The sequence below is a fragment of the Hirundo rustica genome, chromosome 3, assembly GCF_015227805.2.
Source record: "Hirundo rustica isolate bHirRus1 chromosome 3, bHirRus1.pri.v3, whole genome shotgun sequence".
Taxonomy (NCBI): Eukaryota; Metazoa; Chordata; class Aves; order Passeriformes; family Hirundinidae; genus Hirundo; species Hirundo rustica.
The window spans coordinates 6,539,895-6,559,997 of NC_053452.1; the positions used below are offsets into that span (position 1 = coordinate 6,539,895).

General features: G+C 39.4%; 1 protein-coding gene across 9 annotated transcripts in view; it reads right to left on the bottom strand.

The window, feature by feature from the left end:
* The window catches only part of SLX4IP (SLX4 interacting protein), a 77,045-nt gene that overhangs the window by 4,010 nt on the left and 52,932 nt on the right, over positions 1-20,103 (bottom strand). For 6 of the 9 annotated variants that reach the window (XM_058419755.1, XM_040057822.1, XM_058419758.1 and 3 more), the window contains 4 exons: positions 19,690-19,767; positions 17,750-17,838; positions 5,190-5,299; positions 1,943-3,709 (listed from right to left, as the gene is read on the bottom strand). In XM_058419755.1, coding sequence (XP_058275738.1) covers positions 2,878-3,709; positions 5,190-5,299; positions 17,750-17,838; positions 19,690-19,767 — 1,109 coding nt within the window. In that variant the 3' untranslated portion in view covers positions 1,943-2,877. Of the gene's footprint in view, positions 1-894; positions 1,034-1,942; positions 3,710-5,189; positions 5,300-17,749; positions 17,839-19,689; positions 19,768-20,103 lie in introns of those variants that run through there. The other 3 variants (XR_009207635.1, XR_009207634.1, XM_058419757.1) reach the window with 2 other exon arrangements.

Sequence of the window (20,103 nt, forward strand, 5' to 3'; positions counted from 1 at the left end):
GGGGTGCCCCAGCACCCCCAAAGCACCACCAGGTTTGCAAAAGAAAAGCTGGAACAGAAATCTTGCTGCTCAGACAAAAGAAAGCAGAGTTTCAAGCAGCAAATCCAGAAATTACTGAATCCAAATCCAGCAATTACTGAATTCAAAGCCTTTCCTAAATAGCTGCATTTCTGAGAGGATTCAAGACACAGCTTTTGATAGTAATGAAGCTCAAAAATGCACAATCCCAAAGAGCCTGGAACTTATCAAGACAGTAAGGACAAAAGGAATGATGCCACTGTGGACTTGTGAGAAAGCCCATCTGCCTTTGTTCTGACTCTCAATCACTTTACAATTCTCACTGTTGCCAACCACTGCTTTGAAAGAAAGATGTTCCCATCAAAGAGATAAAAACAGCAATTTTAGTAATATAACAAAATATCCTAAAGGAAAAACCAAGTGTTCTTAGCTGCACAGACAATGGTTTAATCTACCTAAGCCCCTCTAAATGTATGACATTCATTAGAAAGGGTGCAGGAAGGTTTGTTATCCAGTTAAGATTAAAACTAAATTGCAATTACAAGGTTTATATATATATATATATATATATATATATATATATATATATATATATATATATACACACACACACATAATAACAGTATGGGATGATAAAAACTGTATGTGGTTGCCCTCTGGTTTCTAATACTTGAATTATCTCTCCTAAGAGATAATATAAACTATCTAATGCTAATTTAATATAAACTATCAAATTATTCTAGCTACTCTCATTTTTTCTGATAAATGCTTAATTAAATGTTCCTATACCTCTTTCAAGTCCATCAAAAAGGTGCTTTTTACTCCCTTCCTGGCCCAGTATCTCCAGTGCATAAAAAAAGACAACAGTGAACATACCTCAGGCTCTTCTTCCTCCAAACCAGGTTCTTTGCAGCCTTGGTTTTGTTGGTACTGGGAAAGACCTTTTAGCAGAGCCTGGAGCTGGGTAAGGATTTGCAACCTGACTGCAAAGCACTGAGAAACATCACCCAAACAGCTGAAAGAAAAAAGAGAACATGTTCTCCAGACATGTGCAGAATCTTCTTCATTTGCAGCAAGAGCAGAAATCATTTCCAGCAGGAGGAAGCTGTACAATCAGCAGTGTCTTGCTGTCAGCTGCAGAGCTGCTAACTCTCATCAGGACCTGGGTTAGAGCACCAGCTCTAATGTTCCTGGATGTGAATCATCCATCTCCTGAACCGCAATGAGGAGATGCAGAGCTCTAAGTAAATGTCACTGAGATTTTTCTAAATTACTTCAAAGAAAATCATAGAGCACAGGATATTCTGAGCTGGAAGGGACTCACAAGGATCATCAAAATCCAGCTCCTGGCCCTGCACAGGACTTCCCAACAATCCCACCATGTGCCTAAGAGCACTGTACAAATGCTTCTTGAGTTCTGCCAGGCTTGGTGCTGTGACCACTTCCCTGGGGAGCCTGTTCAGTGCCCAACCACATTCTGGGTGAAAAAACTATTCCTGATATCCAACCTAAACGTGCCCTGACACAGCTTCAGGCCATTTCCTCAAGTCCTGTCACCCAGGGGAAGTTGTAGTTGCAATGAGGTCTCCCTTCCGTCTTTTCTTCTCCAGGCTGAACAGACCCAGTGCCCTCAGCCACTCCTCACATGGCTTCCTCTCCAGGCACTTCACCATCCTCCTGCACTCCTCTGGATGCTCTCTAATATCTTTTTGAAATTCTAGTGCCCAAAGCTGTCCCCAGCCCTCGAGGAGAGGCTGGCCCAGGTCAGAGCAGAGCAGGACAATCCCCATGTTGGGTCTGCTGCATGCCAAGGACGTGGCTGGCCCTCCTGGCTGCTCAGTGTCTGGGCCCACACTGATCTTAGGAGTGATGAAAGAAAATGGCTTATACATTTATTTTACACATTTTAAAAAGATAAGCACAAAATAAAAAAGATAAGCATGAAATAAAAAAGGTACATTTCCTTAGCTCATTAGCATTTAAATTCAAGAAGCAGGATGAACAAGCACCGTGAAATTAAAATTTATCTTGAAATAAGATTGAACTCTGGTATTACCACCACATGAAAACTGGTGTGTTGCCCTTGCACACAAGCAAGGCTTGATTTTGAAACACATATCCATGAAGATGTGAATACATGTTTATATATGAACTTCACCCAGGAACAATGTTTGTGCATCCAGATGCAAATATATAAATCTAAATATATAAAAACATTTTTCCCCAAGACTGAATGCATGATGACTTGTATCCACAACATGGGCTAGAATTGAATGTTCATATCAAAACTACATAAGCAGAAACTATAGTTATTTTGAAACTTCTCTGAAAAAGTGGGCAACAAATCATCAGCTATTAATCCCAGTTAAAGAGTTATTTGAAATAAACTTAATTTGCTTTATGGTTGTAAAGATCATGTGAGTAAACCACAAACATTCTAACAGAAAGGGATAATTTTTACTAAAATAAACTACATGCTCAGAAACAAGCAAGATACCAAATAACTGCAGCTGCTAACAGATCACAATAAGGGGTTTTAACTTTTGCTGTCACCAGCTGGTATGACTGTTTAATAGCACTGAATATGTATAAATCTAAAACTTTGCTTAGTAAATATTATTTTATAAGAGATTTTTCTTTCTATAAATATGATGCTGACTTGTGCAATAATAATGATTAATTCCTAAAGACTTAAAAGGATTACCTTTACTACAGTGCCAAATGACCAAGATCCTTAGTTAACTAAATTTTCTTAAAATGTGTTCTCTAATTTTGATTTTGTATTTTTCTTATTTTCCATCATTTTGAATTGCTTCCTACTCTTTGCTTACGCACAACCTTGGCTGACTAGCCACGCTATCAAGGCAGTATTTCAGATTTTGACTTCTTAATCCTTCGCAGTTTTAACTTCCCGAGACCATTTTCCGCTTCTTTTTTTCTTTTTTGGGAAGGCTTCTCTGAAGACACGGGGTTCAGTTCTAGACATGATGTTGGCACTGCAGGCAGCTCTTCAGTGGCTGTGCTTGGCTCATTTTGGCTTGTCTGCACTCCACTGTTGCTCACAAAAGGAGACCAGGAGGGGTTTTTTCTCAAAGTCAATGATTTCTTGTCGACCACAGTCTTTGTCATGTCTTGCTTCGAAATCAACCTGGAATTAAGGGGTGTCTTCTCCAGGAGTGGATCCAAACAATTATCATCGCTCTTACTCATTTCTGTACTGATAGAAGTTGAAGGAGTCTCTTCAGAGGACACGTTTGTGAAATGCTCCAACCTCTCCTCTGAACCACAGGTCTTCAGCTGCGCCTGTGTTTTGGTCACTCTCTGACTTTGTTTTGGAGCCAGCAGTGCTGACTCAGAGCTGTAAGGAGGGTTCTCACTTAGGAGACTCGTCTCCAACCACTCCAGAGAGTGAGGTTTTTTCTGGCTGTGAACATCATCTGGCTGTCTCTGATTAACATCGTTTCTCTGCTCTAACACAGGAAGCTCCAAGCTGCTCTCAGCTGTGTTTGTGCAGTCCTTCAGCAGGCCTGGACTCCTCCGTTTCACATCAGACCGAGTGCCGAGAGAAGTCTGACGGTCATTCTTTCTGTTCTCTGTCTGCAAGTCTGCTGAGCCAAGATCCACTTCCTTGGAGTTCTTGCTGATTTGAGGTTTGCTTGCACTGCTTCTCCTTGGTTTTGTCCTCTTCACACTGCAATAAAAAGGAATTTTGTTTTTTTTCAATTAAAAGGAACCTTTACTGACTCCATCTACTGTTTTTCCAACTCTGATTCATCACTTGGGCCACCCTCTTTTTGAACATGGAAAAAATCCCTGTATATCATCTTGACAAGCAACAATGTTTGTCTGGTGTGGATAATATCAAACGTTATCCATCTGATTTTCCACTGTGCTAGGGGAGAACCTTATTTACTAATGACTAAGCCATGAAGGAGTGAGTTCACACTCTTTTTTCCAAGAGACAGAACTCGATTCATTACAGATGTTAAAGGTCAACAGAGCAGAAGTATATTGAATTCCTTTCTGAACTGGCTAGATAAAATAGCATTTCCTAAGTGCCTAAATGATTGCAAACCATTCCCATACATCCACATGCATAATGCATATCTACAGGACAGAGGGGGCAGGCGGGGAGAGGCAATGAGTGAATCTCTGTGTGAGAGCTCCTAATCTCTATTTTAGAACGTTCCTCTGGAATTTTTCCCAGGACATTTCAAAGCATTGCTTTAAAGTTAACCACTACTCATCTAGTATCAAGCCCATTCATCTGGCAAGGACTTAGGTAATGTAAGTAGATGACATTCTAAAAGGAATGACACAGGAAAATGGGATCACAAGGGACCTGATGGAGTGTCAGTACATAAACACTCCTCAGCACCGCCTTACCTATGGATCTGGATTTCACACAGCCCAGAAGGTGAACTTTATGCCCAAGTCCTGAAGCTGCATTTTGAGTCTAAACACATTACTAGAGATGGCCCAAGCTGAGAGCACTTTTTGCTGCCCAGCTGCTGCCAAGCAGTTCCCAGGACAGCGCATCTAACTCTCCTCAAAGAGGGCTCATCCAAAACAGGTAGAGCTGGCTTATCTCCAAAGCTAATCTCATTTCTAAAGACAACACAATGAGACAACAGAGGTAAAAAGAAAAGTTGCCAGGGTTCACAGCAAATCCCTGATTTCACAGGTGATTTGGGGCTGCTAGCAGCTCACACAAGTTGGGATGGAGTCCTGGTACCACAGGGAGCAGTGACAAATTCAGCTGATCAGCTCACCCTCCCCCCACCCTCTCCACCAGGGATACTCATTAATAGAGACTATTAATCCAGATTCTCAAAATTAACAAAAAATATATTTGTGTAGTGTTTTTCACCCAATTCAACCATCATATATTTATTTTGGCTCAGAGCTTCATTCAAGGAAAAACAGCCTGTTTTGACTCTGCCTAGTGCAATGTGTGATATCTATGTGGGTTGTAATAGCTTTCTCCATGCTGTAAAAAACAACAATAATTTTATGTTTTTATCCACACTACAGTAGTAATCTTTCAGTAATTTAGAACAATCTTTTCTAAAGTATTTATATTATTTAAAATTGTATTACATAAGCTAGATTCTACCAAACCAAAGTTTACCAATTATAAATTCAAAAGCTTAGAAAGAATTGTGGCATACATTTTTCTCAGGATGTCTTGCTTTATTTGTTCACTCAGACTAATCTTAAGCTTCTTGTTCTCAGCAGATTCAGTAAAATATTCAGACGTCCCACTGGAAAGTTCTTCTTTCTGCTCCAAAAGAAAATACAGGTTTAAAACATGACACATCAAGCTATGATTATTCAACAGAAAGCTCCATTTCTAATGCTAAGATTTACAGCTGTTCTTTATTATTTTGATCTGAGCAGTCTAAAAGAAACAATTATTTTTAATCTTTTAATATTTGGGAGTCTAGTCAGTTCCCTCCCCTTGACTCCCAAGCAACGTATTTCGTATGCTAAAATACACCGCAAACAAACAAGACTGCAATGTAAAGGATGTAGCTTTCCAAACCATCTGAGGAAACTGTTGGCAAATATTTGACATCTTTGTGGCTCAAACTGTGACAAATGCCAGGAATCTCTCTTGCAGACAGGAGCATGCTTGTCAGGTTTTTTTTTTTTCTGAAGAGACTGACTGGCGCAGTGGTCTATACACTTACTCTCAGAGGAATTCCCATAATTTTCCATACTTACAAAAAAACATACACAGCGTCATTTGCTCATTGAACAAGGCAAGGGTTAAAACTTTTCATTCGAACATTTCAACGCCAGCAGCTTGTAGTGGTTGGCTACTACAGGACAACAGGGGAATTCTTTCTGGTCTCAGCTAACAGCAGCACCATCCTTTTATATAATACGAGGTTGAGGCGAGCTGGAGGGAAGGAAAATGCTCTTTTTCTTCAAGCTGTGAGCACTTCCTTTCACAATGAAACTATCTCAATCAGAGAAGGGCTATTTGCTGATTTCACTATTAACTACTCCAAAAAATAATTCTCTCTGAGGCTACGGAGGAGAGGAAAAAGAAGTGGTGAAGTCAAGAAGAGAAGAGGCTTTTGTGCATCTCCTCGTCTTTGAGAGCACTTTTCTCCCTCAGCCTCCGTGATGCAGCTTCTGACAGGGGCTCCCCAAATGCAAGGAGTGCTGCTGCAGCCCATTCCTTGGTGAAACGAGGGCACTGGAACCAGGTGTGGAAGGACTGAGGGACACAGAAAGCCAGCAGAGGCACAAGGCCAAAGCCTGTACATGACCCCTGCCTGGAACATCCCTCGGGAACCTGTCACTTAGGGGAGATTCGGCCCTGCCCATTTTTATTTCTGTTTTAAAGGAGAGGGTGGGGAGGGGACCTCCATGCTCTTTCCAGAAGAAATAACCAGTAAAAACAACTTCCTGTTTTGCAAGCAGAAGGAGCGTAGTCAGGCAAAGAAGTAAAGTCATTTTGGCACTTAAAAAAACTACAGCTGTTCTGAGCCTTCCTTTCAGAGACAAATTACAGAAACGTCTGAGTTGAGTGATGGACAAAGTTCTGTCCACTCATGCTGCAACGAGTGTGGTTACAGCAGGCACAAAACACACGGAGCACACATGCAAAGTGATCCCAACCTCAGAATTCAAGCTTAACTAGTTTAATCTGAGGGATTAATTGCTGCTTCTATTCTTGCTGGAGGTAGATTCCCCTAATTTGACTAAATAGATTTTCATCCTTTGTAAACTATTAAAGACAGAAATTCTATTAAGATACTCAAGCGTTCTGCTAATTTTAAGAGAAGGCAGAGACTGCAAAGTCTGTAAAAACTATTTTGATTTCCAGTAACAGTCACACAACTTGGAGGCTGAAGGGTCTTGCACAATCATCCTGCATCAAAGCAGCTGGAGAGCACTCGTACTTGGCCAGAGAGCCAGAACCCATCTGAGTTCCTGCTGGGTCGAAATGGGTAAGGTTAATTCTGTTAAATCTTCCAACACATTGACCAGGCCAGGATCAGCAGCCCACTAAGGCAACTCTAGTCACTGTGGTAAGCAATGCATGGAAAGGAACCCTCAGTACAAAATCCAGGGGAGGACTGGGGATAGCTCCTGTCCCCATGCACTCCCTACTGCAGATAAGGAATAAACCCCAGTTGTAACTTGCATCTGATTCTGCAGACCCTGCAGAGAGGCAAGGATGACGAAGTCAGGGCACTTGTGACTTGAGCCAGGCTGCAGCTAATGGCCCCAAGTTGCAGGGCTAACACATTCCCTCACTGTGCTGTCATCACCCTTTTGTTTTGCTTTCAAATAACTTATCACACAAAGCACTGACAGAGAGGGTTAAGGCATCAAAAAAAGTAAAAATCGAAATGATTTATATGTGAAACACTTCTGAACATGCCCTCTAAGTACAGTAGATTTTCCCCTCGGAACCACACCCTGTAAGTGCTGTATTTTGAGAGCTGAACAATTAACATAAGGCATATGAGTCAGGCTTTGAAAGACTCTGTGGGAACCAGAGAGCCTTTTGCTATTAGTAGTGATGTAAACTCCCTAAGGCTGGAATAAGTCCACAATAGAAGGCAGAGAGAGTCATAAATAACAACAGTGGGCATTCCATATGCTACTAAGAAACACAGCCATTATTGGTGATACTTCCTTTATTTTCTTTATTAGACTTAATAATTTTAGTTAATTAAAAACAAAAAAATTAAACACTGTCTGTTTTGGGAATACTATTTATTTCCTATGGGAACTTCAGGACTTGTTAAAGAAAGAAAAAAGCTAATCTGCTCTCATCCTGTCTAGTAATCCCAGATTCCTTTTAGGCAGTGAAATAATTAAAGAAAAATATTCCAGGCATAAAAGGGAGGACAGCAGAAGCAGACATCATATAAACAATGACACCATGACAGAGAAAAACGTCAAAGTACCGCCAGACTTGCGACTCAACTCTGAAAGAGCTGCAGGGAGTGGGATTGCTGCTAACAAATTAAAACCACATTTCTTGGCAAATTGTTAAAGACAGACATATTTACATTTGTATAGAGACTGGGTGGGCACAAAAGATTAAAATGCTTCTCTAGCCCTTGAACTGCCAAGTTCTATTAGAAATATGTGCTTTTAAAATCCCAGGGTAAGCTCAGTCCCTTTCGTCACTTGAACTGCAGAAGTGAAGCTTACAAAGTCTTACCAGCCTACCTGCTCATGACACTGGCCTCCCCAAACCTGATTTTAAGATCCTTAATACTTATCCAAAAAGATGTTTGGGGGAAGAAAAACCTCTATCAAAACCTACAGAGTAACATCAGGCACACTGTTAGGCACAGAATATACTTCCTGTAAGGTTTATCAAATTGAAAATTCTTTTTTTTTTTTCCTATCTTACTGCACTTAGTACTCACTTAAGGTGAAAAAGAAACCCTCAAAACTATAAAAGCAGCAGTCACTGCCATCTCCATCTCTCTCCAGGACAGCTGAATTCAGCAGTACAGCATTAAATACCTGTTGAAGAACTACCCTTGGATGGGCACTTGTGAGGAACCCTTACAACTCATTACCCTGAAGCAGAGTGAAAGCTTTGGCCTTTCCAGCATGACAATATATTCATACAAATACTCTTTTCTTTTCTACTTTCAGTCTAATACTGGGTTGAAAGAAAATTTTCAAAGTGAACACTGCTGCCCCTCTTTCCTGCCTCTCTGGTGTCATGCTTTCTAGTTGTCTCTTGCTATTCTCAGTGCCACAAGCTTATGTACCAATAAACAAAGTAAGACTAAGAGATAATTAAATTTCTAGTTCCCAACCCCATAATAAAAAGCACACTGTTTTTAAAATGCATTTATCAATGTGGCTCATCAAAAATACTTCATAGAATACATCAACGGGTTCAAGAAATCAATTTTTATATCACGGTGGCAAATGGGAAGGGACTGTAAAGATAATAAGATAGGCAAAGTTATAAGACCAAAGTGTTATCCCAGGCACATACTATAAAACTAAAATTAGTGAAATGAGTAAGACAGAAACACTTATTTAGGAGAACTTTATGTAAGCTTACAAATGTAAGCTTGCAATTGCATGATTTCTCTTAGTGTCATTCCAAGCTGTGTCATGAGCTCAACTACCAAAGATAACCTTTAGGTTTCAGAGGTGTCCTAATAGATGACTGACAGATCAGAGAGGTCAGACAGGACTCCTTCCAATCTGATAAACAAAAAGGGCTCCTTAAAGCAAGTGAGGAGGCTTGTGAGGGAAGGACAAATCAGATATTACAATCTAACTGATAAAAAAGTGACAGAGACAGGACTTTGGGTCTCGTCTCCTGCCCTCTCCCAGCCCACATGAAGGAAAAGCTTCCCACAGTTTCAAGATGCAATTTTTTTTTGCATTTCCAATGTAGTGATGCATCAGTCCCGGCAGTTCTACTTACAGACTCCAACCACATCATAAAACACTTGCAGAAGTTTTCCAAGTACAGAAATGGATATTATCCTCAACCTGAAATACAGCTCCTTGATTGGATTTGTGGAAAACTGCTCTACATTTTAAAGTTGACTGTCCTGCTCTAAAAGTCAGTAAATTCCAGTAAAAACCATTAAGGATCATTCCACGTTACATTGGACTACTGGTGTTGCCTTTGAAATAGGATTTTTTAAGGAATGCTGGTGGTTTTCAAAAATACTCCAATTTCAATCTCAAAAGAATGTAACAACCAGAGTGAACTGCATCTTGTCCAGGAGGAGCAGAAGAGTTCAACCTTCCCGTGACCTAGCACAGAAAGCAAAATCAAACTCCTGGATCAGTACAGTCTTCAGATCATCTACCACCAAAATTCCTGTGAATTTGACACCATGGATCCTCAGTTTTGCTCATCAGGAGACCGTATGGCCTGTACTATTTAATCCAAACACTGGCCCAATCTATTACAAGCCCCCGTGATACCCATTCCACTTTCTCAAAACACAAGGTGTGAACCCAAGTTTCTCACTCAATACATAAGTCCTGGCAATTACAAACATTCCAAAGGTCCCCCAGGCATCACCAGATTAGCTTAAAGCATATGACTTCTATGAGGAAAATGCCTTCTTCCTTTTGAAGTATTTGGTTCAGATTTTAACTGCATTTCACATATAGGAGGAATCCCAGACTGCTCTGAGTGTAAGAAATTCAGAGCTCTCTAGGATTGCGTTTGAACACCCACTAAAGAAGAGAAAATAGAGTAATTCCTGCTGTAAATGGCAGAGAACAAATGAAATGTGATTCTTCCTAACACTTAGAGCTGCAGGGGAACCTTTTTACAAATTCAGACCTATGTGTAACAGAGAGAGCAAACAGCCCATCACACTTTCCAAAGGCACAGAAGTGCTCCTGAAACCACCGATTTATTTACGTACTGAGCAGCACGTGACATGGGCTGTGTGTGTTTGCTTGAAGGCAAGAACTGCTAAAATTAATGTTAAGTAATTGAGCTATTAATCATTCTGATTTTATATACTGATGCTACCAGACTCAGATTCTATCTTCAGGGAAAGTGTCCACTGATAAGAAATGGAGCAGACAACAGCTTTTCAACCAAAATAACTTCTCTCAATGACAATGAAGAAAAATCTACAACGTATTAACAGTGAATTTTTTACCTTTTTCAAGGAAACCATTCACCTTCAGCCAGCCATTTTCATCAATTTTTAGGTTCCTGACTCAAGTAATTATGAAAGAGGACATGCAAGCAAGACACATTTCAAGCTTGAGATTTTTATAAATTAACAGAACAGCAATTTTATGTGGCACTCAACTTGTTTTCTCCAGCTTACAAATCAAGACAGAATATCTGAGACAGGCCCTGCTGTAATCCTATACAACTTTTCACAGCCTGGCGTGAGGATCCTCTGTGCCTACCAAACCCCAGTGGGTATGGGGGTCAGCCAGTGCAGATTCCCTCAGCATCACACACCAGCAACACTGAAGCAAACTTTGCATTTTCCCTTCCAGACATAGCAGGGGCTATATGACATGAGAGAATACTCCTCAGAGTATACATGACATATACAGAGTGGTTCAGATGCCCAACACTTTGATACTTACAGGAAAACAATAGATCAATTTTATGCTCTTTTGTTCTTTTTATGCAATTACAATATGCAGTAACATCTGGAGGAGATCTTGTAAAGCATAACTAATATACTTGATCTCACCGGTTATACAAAAGCAAAATATGTAAGGACTGCAAAGCTCAGGAAATAATTGCTGTTCAACAATTTAATATTTTAGCTTGGTTTCCAAAACCAACACCACTACTACCACCCCGAAAACCCCCAAGGCTTCTGAGCCCACACTGGGGATCTGCCCCTTCAAATTGTTCAAAAATCCTGCCGTGAACTTAACCATCATATATTTCAGTTTCCTGTTCAGTCAAGTTATGAACTTCCTAGTAGTTCTAAGAGATTTTTGCTGAAGGCTGAGGAACAGATTGCTCTTTAAAACAATTTTTAAAAATCCTGTCAAATATTATTTGCCCAACAGGAATATCCAGAATTTTCATCAAAACCTTTTCAAATCCTAGAGCCATCAAAATCTCACCAATGTACCACAGCTAAATAAAATCTTTTGCTCCCTGCAGCTTTAACATGATCCCTGCCAGCCTTCCCCCTGCCCCTCTGCCAGGGGTGCCTGTCCTCTCCAAGTCTGCAGAGAGGAAAGAGCAGAGAATCAGCTCAAATCCACATGAACCACCAGCATTAGCTGTGACAGCAACAGTGAGAGGGGAGAGGAAAATGAGGGAGGTGAAAGGACGATGACAGATGATAATATCTTAAATAACCACAAGGCTTTGACAAATGGGATCTTGTGAACGCTGCTAAGTAGTTAGATTTAAATCAACTGGAGCACTCATATAAGAAGCAAGTACCAAAATGAGTAAAAGATTACTCAATTTGTCCCTACTTTTTCAGGATTGCTTCATATGGAAATCATTTTACAACCTTAATCATTTATACTGCAGCTACAGGACCATCTGTATTTCTGCTCTGCTCCGCCTAATTTTGCATAATGAGGTACACTTTTATTGAGGATATATTCCACTTACTTGTTGGTTTTAAGGCCATAAATATTACTTTTTATTTCATTCCATATATACTCTAATATTCTGTCTGCTTTTCAGATGGATAATGCTACAGAACAAAGGTTTTCCAATCAATTCCTTGCAGCAATATCTTGGCCTTTTCCCAGTGATCACACAGTTAATTCGCTCAGCGGTTTGCATGAGCACAGCAACTGCTCTTTTCAGTACAAATACTGTGCATTTATCAACAGATGATTTTCATTTACAGCCCTAGTGTCTCTCTACCCAGCTCGGGGAGGTTTCCTTGAAATTCTCCAAAGCCTCCTCTGGTCTTGACTAATTGAAATAATTGTGTCAGTTTTCATTTCATCATTTGCCCACTTCTCTGGATAGTTAATGCAACAGACAGCTGTGAGACTTTTGCCACGCACAAAATAAATCAGTTTGTAAGCTATAAGAAGGAACTCCAACAAGTTCAGACAAATCTCACTGAGGCAATTCACGGCATCACTGCTCTCAGGTCTCCTCCCTCCCCTTTTTCAGGAGGCTCCTGCCCCACTCAGAGCTGGCAGAAGGGAGCACACACACACACGCCCCAGCTGCTCCCACGCGCAATTTGGTGCGTGAGCCGAAAATCCAGAGAAGCTTGGTGCGCATGAATCCACAAGACTGTGATACACGAAAGATGAGATGCAGGCACACAGCCCTCTTGGCGAACTCTGCTGCAGGAGTGGTAATCTCCAAGGAGAAGAGGCAGACAGCCTGGACAAAAGGGAATATTGCAAAGCTGCTGTAGCTTTCTTTTTATGACCGAGTCAGACTTCAGGATGATTACTCTGAGATGCAGTTTCTCAGAGAGCAGCCTAATGATTCCAGCTAATTTAAAGCAACGTCAACAATGAAAGGGAAGTGTCACCCTTACCCAACACGTGGTCCTGCCAAGGATCAACACCGAAGGGATTTGGCTGAAAGTGAACCACGCAAACAACAACAAAAAACCAAAACAAAAACAACCCTTGTTCTCAGAGGGATCACTGAATGACCCAGCACTGACAAACACTAATGACAAGTATGTCCAGGGAAGTGAAGGCAGGAGAAGCAAAGAACATGAAGGATAAGTACAAAAAAAAAATGACAGAAGCTTGAAGTGTCAAAAGTGAAAACACACCCAAGCAATTCTCAGCCTGTTTCACTAATGTGGTATTTGGATAAAATTCATTAGTCTGCAGTTTCCCCTCTGTACCTTTTTGAAAGAAGTAGTAAACCCTGTTCATATTTACCAAGTACAGCTTAATATTTTTCTCCTGTTTCCTATAATGACTGAAAAGAATTCAGCACACAATCTAAAATCCCAGAAAACAAGATTTTATAAAAATTAAAAAAGGATAGTGACAAAAAACCCCAACAAATAAAAAACCAGCAATAAGATAAATATTCTAAGAAATGTAACATTAACATGTTGCAGATGTTACTTTCAAACCCAGGTAACTCAGCTGCTACCTAAAGGTTGCTTCAGCTCCATTCATCCAAATCCTGGCTGCTTGCTCCTGCAACATTTTTTTGCATCACAACTGACAAGTGTGTGGGTACAGGATGAGTTGGTTCAGTGAGCTGACATGATGGAAAACTAATCCTCCAATGAAAGACAGAGAAACAGCACAAATAGATAATTTTCTGCTAGATCAACTCAATGAACTAATTCATTCTCCACTGAAGAATCCCTTGGGCCATTGTAACCAGAAAGGAAAGGAAGATGTGGCTGGATGTAGAGGGGATGTGGAGTGACCTTTTCAGTAGCAGCCCACCAGCACAGCAGTTTCACTGTAACATTTTATACACATATATAGATAGACACACACTAATGCCAAGATTTGTACTTACAGTGTGAATTGTGCAATTCTACTTCGCAGCATTTCCTTCCTCCCCTACCCAATCTGATCTCATTCAACAAAAAGTCTTTAAAGGGTTTAAGATAACTAAATTCCACAAAAAGTCCTGTACTAATCTTTACAAATTGCTGCTATCTGAAGTTTTCATTCTGCACTTCAATAGATGCACTATTCCAGCAGCACACACTCCAGTGGGACAGATCCATTAATTACAGCTAAGTTTCATGTTTGCATGAAAGAACCAGAAACCTCTTCCCAGCATAATCAAAAACCAAGCAAACCCTGTCACTAAGGCTCTGAAGGGTTTTAGGAATGAGAATTCTCTAATGCTCCTGAAGAGTATTTCAATGACAATTTATAAATCAGACATGTATGACGAAGATGGAATAGTTTATTTCCCTGCTGGGGATTTAAAAAGCACTAGGCACATGTTTAGCATTTTTTTTTCTCCGTGTGTACCTGTAAGGTTTGGGGGGGGGGGGGGGGGTGTTTGTTTGTTTGTTTGGGTTTTTTTTGCTTGGTTTGGTTTCTAAAGAGCAATGTTCTGCTGGAAATGAATCTTTATTTTTGTATAATATTCTCTGTAACTTAACATGACTCAGTGGAAACCCCAAGACCTTTTCAATCAAGACAGGATCTCCAACTCCCCACTTTCTTTTCTCATTTTATTCAAACAGTAATTTCAAATTTCCACTTTAATATCATCTTTAGCTTAACCTCCATCATGCTTTCCCTAGAACTCCTTCCTCTCATGGGCTCTGGTATAAAGCTGATGTGGTTATCAATGAATACTCCATTGTTTGCACATTTTCAAATGCTCATAAGCCTTCCACCCATTTCCATTATTTCTCCAGATAACCCAGTTCCAATTTTCCATTTTAGCTCTCTACATAATAATAATCGAGAAAATGTAGTCACTGACAAAAATCACTAATCTCTGCAGAGCTCTTATATATTTCCTTGGGTTTCCTCTTTTGCCATGTTCCCAAAACTGTCTTCTTTTTCAAGATAAAACTATTCAAGATTACAAACAGTTTGGTAAAACAGGAAACAATGGGTTTATGTTTAAACTTAGCATTAATCACTCAGCCTATTCTTCCATCTTTTCCTTAAGACTTCCAATTTGCTTATGTAATTTCAATAACTTGCTATATTGTTTCTTTACTAGAGATTTCCCTTCTGCTTATCACTGCCTGTAGCCTGAGTTTTAAACACAACTGCAGACACACCCGTTTATAAATACATCCTAGAAAATTACACATCGATAGATTTCTTCTATTTTATTTCATCTCTGCTCCTTAGAGGGGCTCTCAAATATTTCATTTTTTTGTGCTTAAAGTTAATTTGACAGAGACTGTCTCATCAACCCTTAGTCTTACATGAGGCAACACAGGAGGATTAAAATTGGTCCTCCCAGGAATTGATGCTGACGTTTGTGTTTGTGAGTATCTCAAAAGCAATTTAATAATCTTTCCTAAGGTGCAGGACATAAAATTTTCATTTCATAGCTGGCTACAGCCCTTGAAACTTGTGGTTTAAGCACAGCATATTCCAGAGATACACAGAACAGCCTAAAAAGCAGTGAAAAGGCAAAGAAAAAAGGGCTGAAGACAGGTGAAGGAAGAGAGCTGTGGTCAGTGAAGGAAATGTGCACCAGGCTGACATAAAACCGGCTCTAAGTAATGGGAAAGGGGAACACTGAGCCTGATTTGTCTTGACAGAGCTCAGGAATGAAAGCTTGATCCAAACCATAAACCAGCATAAAAACAGTTAAAAAAAAATACATAGTCACTAAGTCAATCACAGTCACAGCAACACAGGAAAGTGACAAAGTCTCCATTAATGTATAGTTAAACTGCTTTTGTAAAACACAAACAGGCCCTCAAATCCAAGGGTGTGAACTGATTAAAGGTTTTAGAGGACTTGCATCCAACACTGTGGCATTATTCAAAGCCAAACAACATACAGAAAAAAACAAAACACAGCCTCATTTTCAGCCCATGACAGAATCTTCGAGTGTATCAACAGAAAGGTCTTCTGGGTTGTCTTTTGTAGGGCAGAGTTTAGAATTCCAGCCTACTCAAGGCTCAGTTGCATGGAGAAAAGCAGACACACACAAAGTACAGATTCTTTGCCTTTCTTCTGGAGTGCCAAAAACTTGAAAAACTCTCAGTGGCGATCAAACACTCCCCCAGTTTGGCAAAGCACTCGACTGGAGTATATGACAAATCTGGAGTATATGAACATGATGTAGGAAACCCAGAACAACAAAACAGTCTGGAGTGGACCCTCTAAGTGAGAGTGGTAAGAATGAAACAGATGCTCCAAAACATTTGCTGAGGGTCTGCTCCCATCTTGCCAAGTTCTTCAAATCAGGGAAGATGCTTAGGGATAACTTTCTTTTACTAACACTGACCATCCCAGCTAAGTGTGTGTACCCACACTGCTTCTGTAAGCAAGCAAACTCCCAAAACTTTATTATTGATTAGGTTAGCAGCTCACTACAAGAGGCTTTCTTTATAAATATGAAAGTGCTTAAACTTGCCTTTTAAACACAGATCAAGATTCAACTTTGAAATAGTAAAGCTGAAGTCCCAAACATTTAATTTTTAAATTTGCCTTCTCCTTCCCACACAAAATCACAAGAAAAACTAAAGAAAACTTCTCAGCTCTTATTTTATGGAAGATTAAAAATACCAAATGAGGGAACTGGATATCTCATAAGAGTTACTTAAGCAAGAAAAAAAAAAAAAAACCAAACAATTATTTCTCAGTCAAAATGGAGAGATAGAATTTTCTACTTCAAGCATTAAGGAGTTTTCAAGACAATACTGAAAAAGTAATAATTTTCAAAAGAGCATAGTACTTCTAGAGCAGGGAGATAATTTTTTTTCTGAGTGTACAAAAAACATTTGCTTGATTCTTTGAAGCTTAAGGGTACGTACTAAGCTAGGAATCAAAACAAGAAAATCTGCATTTAGCATTATAAATATGCACACCCTGCCTTGTATTAAAAAAAAAAAAAAAAAAAAAAAAGGAGTTGAATGAGTAAAAGAAAACACATTTTTTTCAAGGGTCAAATACACTTTAATACATGTAAGATCAACTAAAATCCACCCAGACCTCAGGGTGTAATTGTGACCCTCAGTGTGAGCCACAGAGCAGCACCTGGGCCCATGTAAGCACTCCTGAGACAATCAGCACTTAACTACAGGATAAAATTCAGAAGCCTTTGACCCTGATGAAGCCTTCAGGATGAAATATTTAAGGAGAATTGCTTATGGTATTTAACCACACACCAGTGCCTTTTACTCCATGAATGTTTGGGGATTTTTTTTTTTCCCCAGCAGGGCCAGCACTGATCCGCTTGAGTTGCTGTGCAGAACAAGTGCTAAGAAAACATACAAGAAACCCGTGGACATTACAAACAGCTACATTATAATTTTGGAAAGTCAAATGTTACAAGTACAAAATACAAATGAAAAAAATATCCTTAAATCAAGGTGCTAAAATCATACTTGGCTTTCTAAACACACAGTCTTTTTCTCTAAGACTTATTAAGCTCAGAAAATGCTGAGCTTTCAAAATCCCCATTTTTGCCTGCCTTTGACTCATTTCAAGATGCTCTTTTGATTACTTTGGCCCATCAGTTCATGTGACCTCCTGGTGCTAAGATGACAGTAGCAAATACTTGAATAACTACATCTATATATATAAACCTTCATCTCCTTTCTATTAAACCCCCCTCCCCCCCAAATTTATAGAACAGTTTTGTACCTACCAATCCAACACTGTCACATGTCCAAGCACTTGGATCAAAGTCAAGTTTACTGACACAAACAATAAATTTCTCTGGAAACACACGGAGCTCTAAACAAAAAGAATTGAAAAGAGGATTACAAAAATCATAACCACTTTCAAAACCACTCACAACAACAACATACATGTTGTTTTAGTACACAAAATTACTCATTTTTTTAATTGCACACTAACTCATTTCATGCACCCTTCTAGCTTCTCACCTACTCTCTTCAACATGCCACTCCTCCTTTTGTTTTGTTTTTATAAAGCATTCCAAAAAATCAATAAGTAGAATAAATTGAGCTCCCAAGAGGGACAGTCATGGCTGCAAATTAGTCCACCTGCACCCCTGGACAGGAAGACCAGACTGAACCAACAGACAAACCACTTAACAAGGATTTCTTTTGTGCTGTTTTGGTGATGAGTCTTTTCATCACAAGAGCTGTAAATTAGGTTTGTAGCCTAGAACAACATTCAGTCAGAGCTTGGCATCAAACCTCAGCGTAAGGCCAGGGCAGAGTGTTTCACACTCCAACTACACAGATTTTTGAAGTCATTAAACAAATTGGTTAACTACAACTGAATTACACATTTTACTCAAGATCACATGGTCTGCTGTGAACACAACAATGTTTCTATTTACAAAGGATTAAAAACTGAAGGCTTCACAGATTAGAAGAGATGAGACAAAGCTTTATTCAGTACCTGGCAATGCTATGGGAAGAGCACAGCTGGATAGTTTCTTGTTTACATATGAAATTATTTCCAGATCATTATCTTCATATTTTCAGCTCTATTTTTTTGTTGTTGCTGGGTTTTGTTTAGTTTTTATAAAAAGAGAATTAATAATTTTTAAAGTTTGTTATATTTCAGAACGAAGCCATAACAGTATTTTTGTGGGACAAGAAAGAGACAAGGCTTGTAGAAAAAAACCTCTGAGGTTGATATCACAGATGGGGTTTTTTTGTAGAACTGAAGAGTAGGGCAAGTTGCTTCCAGTAATATGTTTTCATTTTTACATTTCATAACAATCTCATCTGCTGGCTAGCAAAATGCAGGTATCTTTAGGTATTCATCGATGCTTTAAACCAGTTCAAATTTAATAGACAGCACACAATGCTGAGATGCCAATGCAGCCACTCCAAAATTCTATTCCAATAGGACAAGTTCGATGAAATATTTAAAGTCAACTTCAGCCAATATGGACTTAGAAAACAACCAGCTGGCATCTGAAGACAGACTTAAACATTTATGAATATCATGAATCCCTATTAAAAAAAAAAAGTTATTTTTTGACACCCATTCAATTATTCAGTATTTTTAAGGATTTTGCTTTTTATTTAATGCCAAGAGGTAAGTGCAGAGGGCAGCGATCATTACAGCTCCTTTGTGCTGCTGTTGGCAGGAGAGGATTGATCTCCCTTCCTCCCAGAGCATCCTGGCTCGAGAAAACATCAAGAAAAGACCTGGTCCAATGACATCACCTACGTCAAGATTTTATAGCTGTGAGGTGAACGAAAGCCTTTCCTGCTTACACTTGTACTGCATGTTGATGTCACAAGACACTGAGCAATAATGGAGTGATTCATGCTGCAACCTCTGCTTGATTCACCCTGCAGAGACTCAGGAAAATGCTGAGTCTCGTCATACTTACAGAATTTGGTGAGGCTTAGCTGATTACCCTGGGGCAAGGCATACACAAATTTAAAATTAGATTGAAAAAAAAAAATCCATCTTATCTCAAGAAACATTTTCCCTTTTTTGTTTGTTTGTTTGTTTTCAGGAGATCTTAGTAAAAAAACACCAAAAAAACCAAGCTCTGAAAGAAAATTTGACTTAAGTAGACCAAAATCTGACAAAGTCTTAGTTGTGTTCCCTTTCTTCCTCTCTAAGTAACTCTGTAAGAAACTGATTTCTTACCACGATAACGTTTCCCTAGAGCACAACGGAGATTAACCCATCTCTTCATAAAGTAGGCAGTAATGTGCAAACTGTTGGCTGCAACATAAAACAAAGGGATAATATTAAGTGTAAAGGTATCTTGGGCATTCTGGTCTCAGTGTTGCACATCTGCTAAGACTGGATTGAGAAAAAGCAGCAGCAGCTCAACAATATAAAGGAAAAAGTAACTTTAATGGAATGTTTTTCAAAAGAAATTGCTGAATTCTCATACTGAAGTCTCAAGAAATTAGTGCCTGAAACAGGGAAAAAATCTACACAAATTAATAACCACCAAGTTCCGGAATCCAACCACAGAAATAAAATTAATTAATCGATCAGAGGTGGCATTTGCTTAATAGTGTGGTGTCATGTTTTCATACACATTCTACAAAA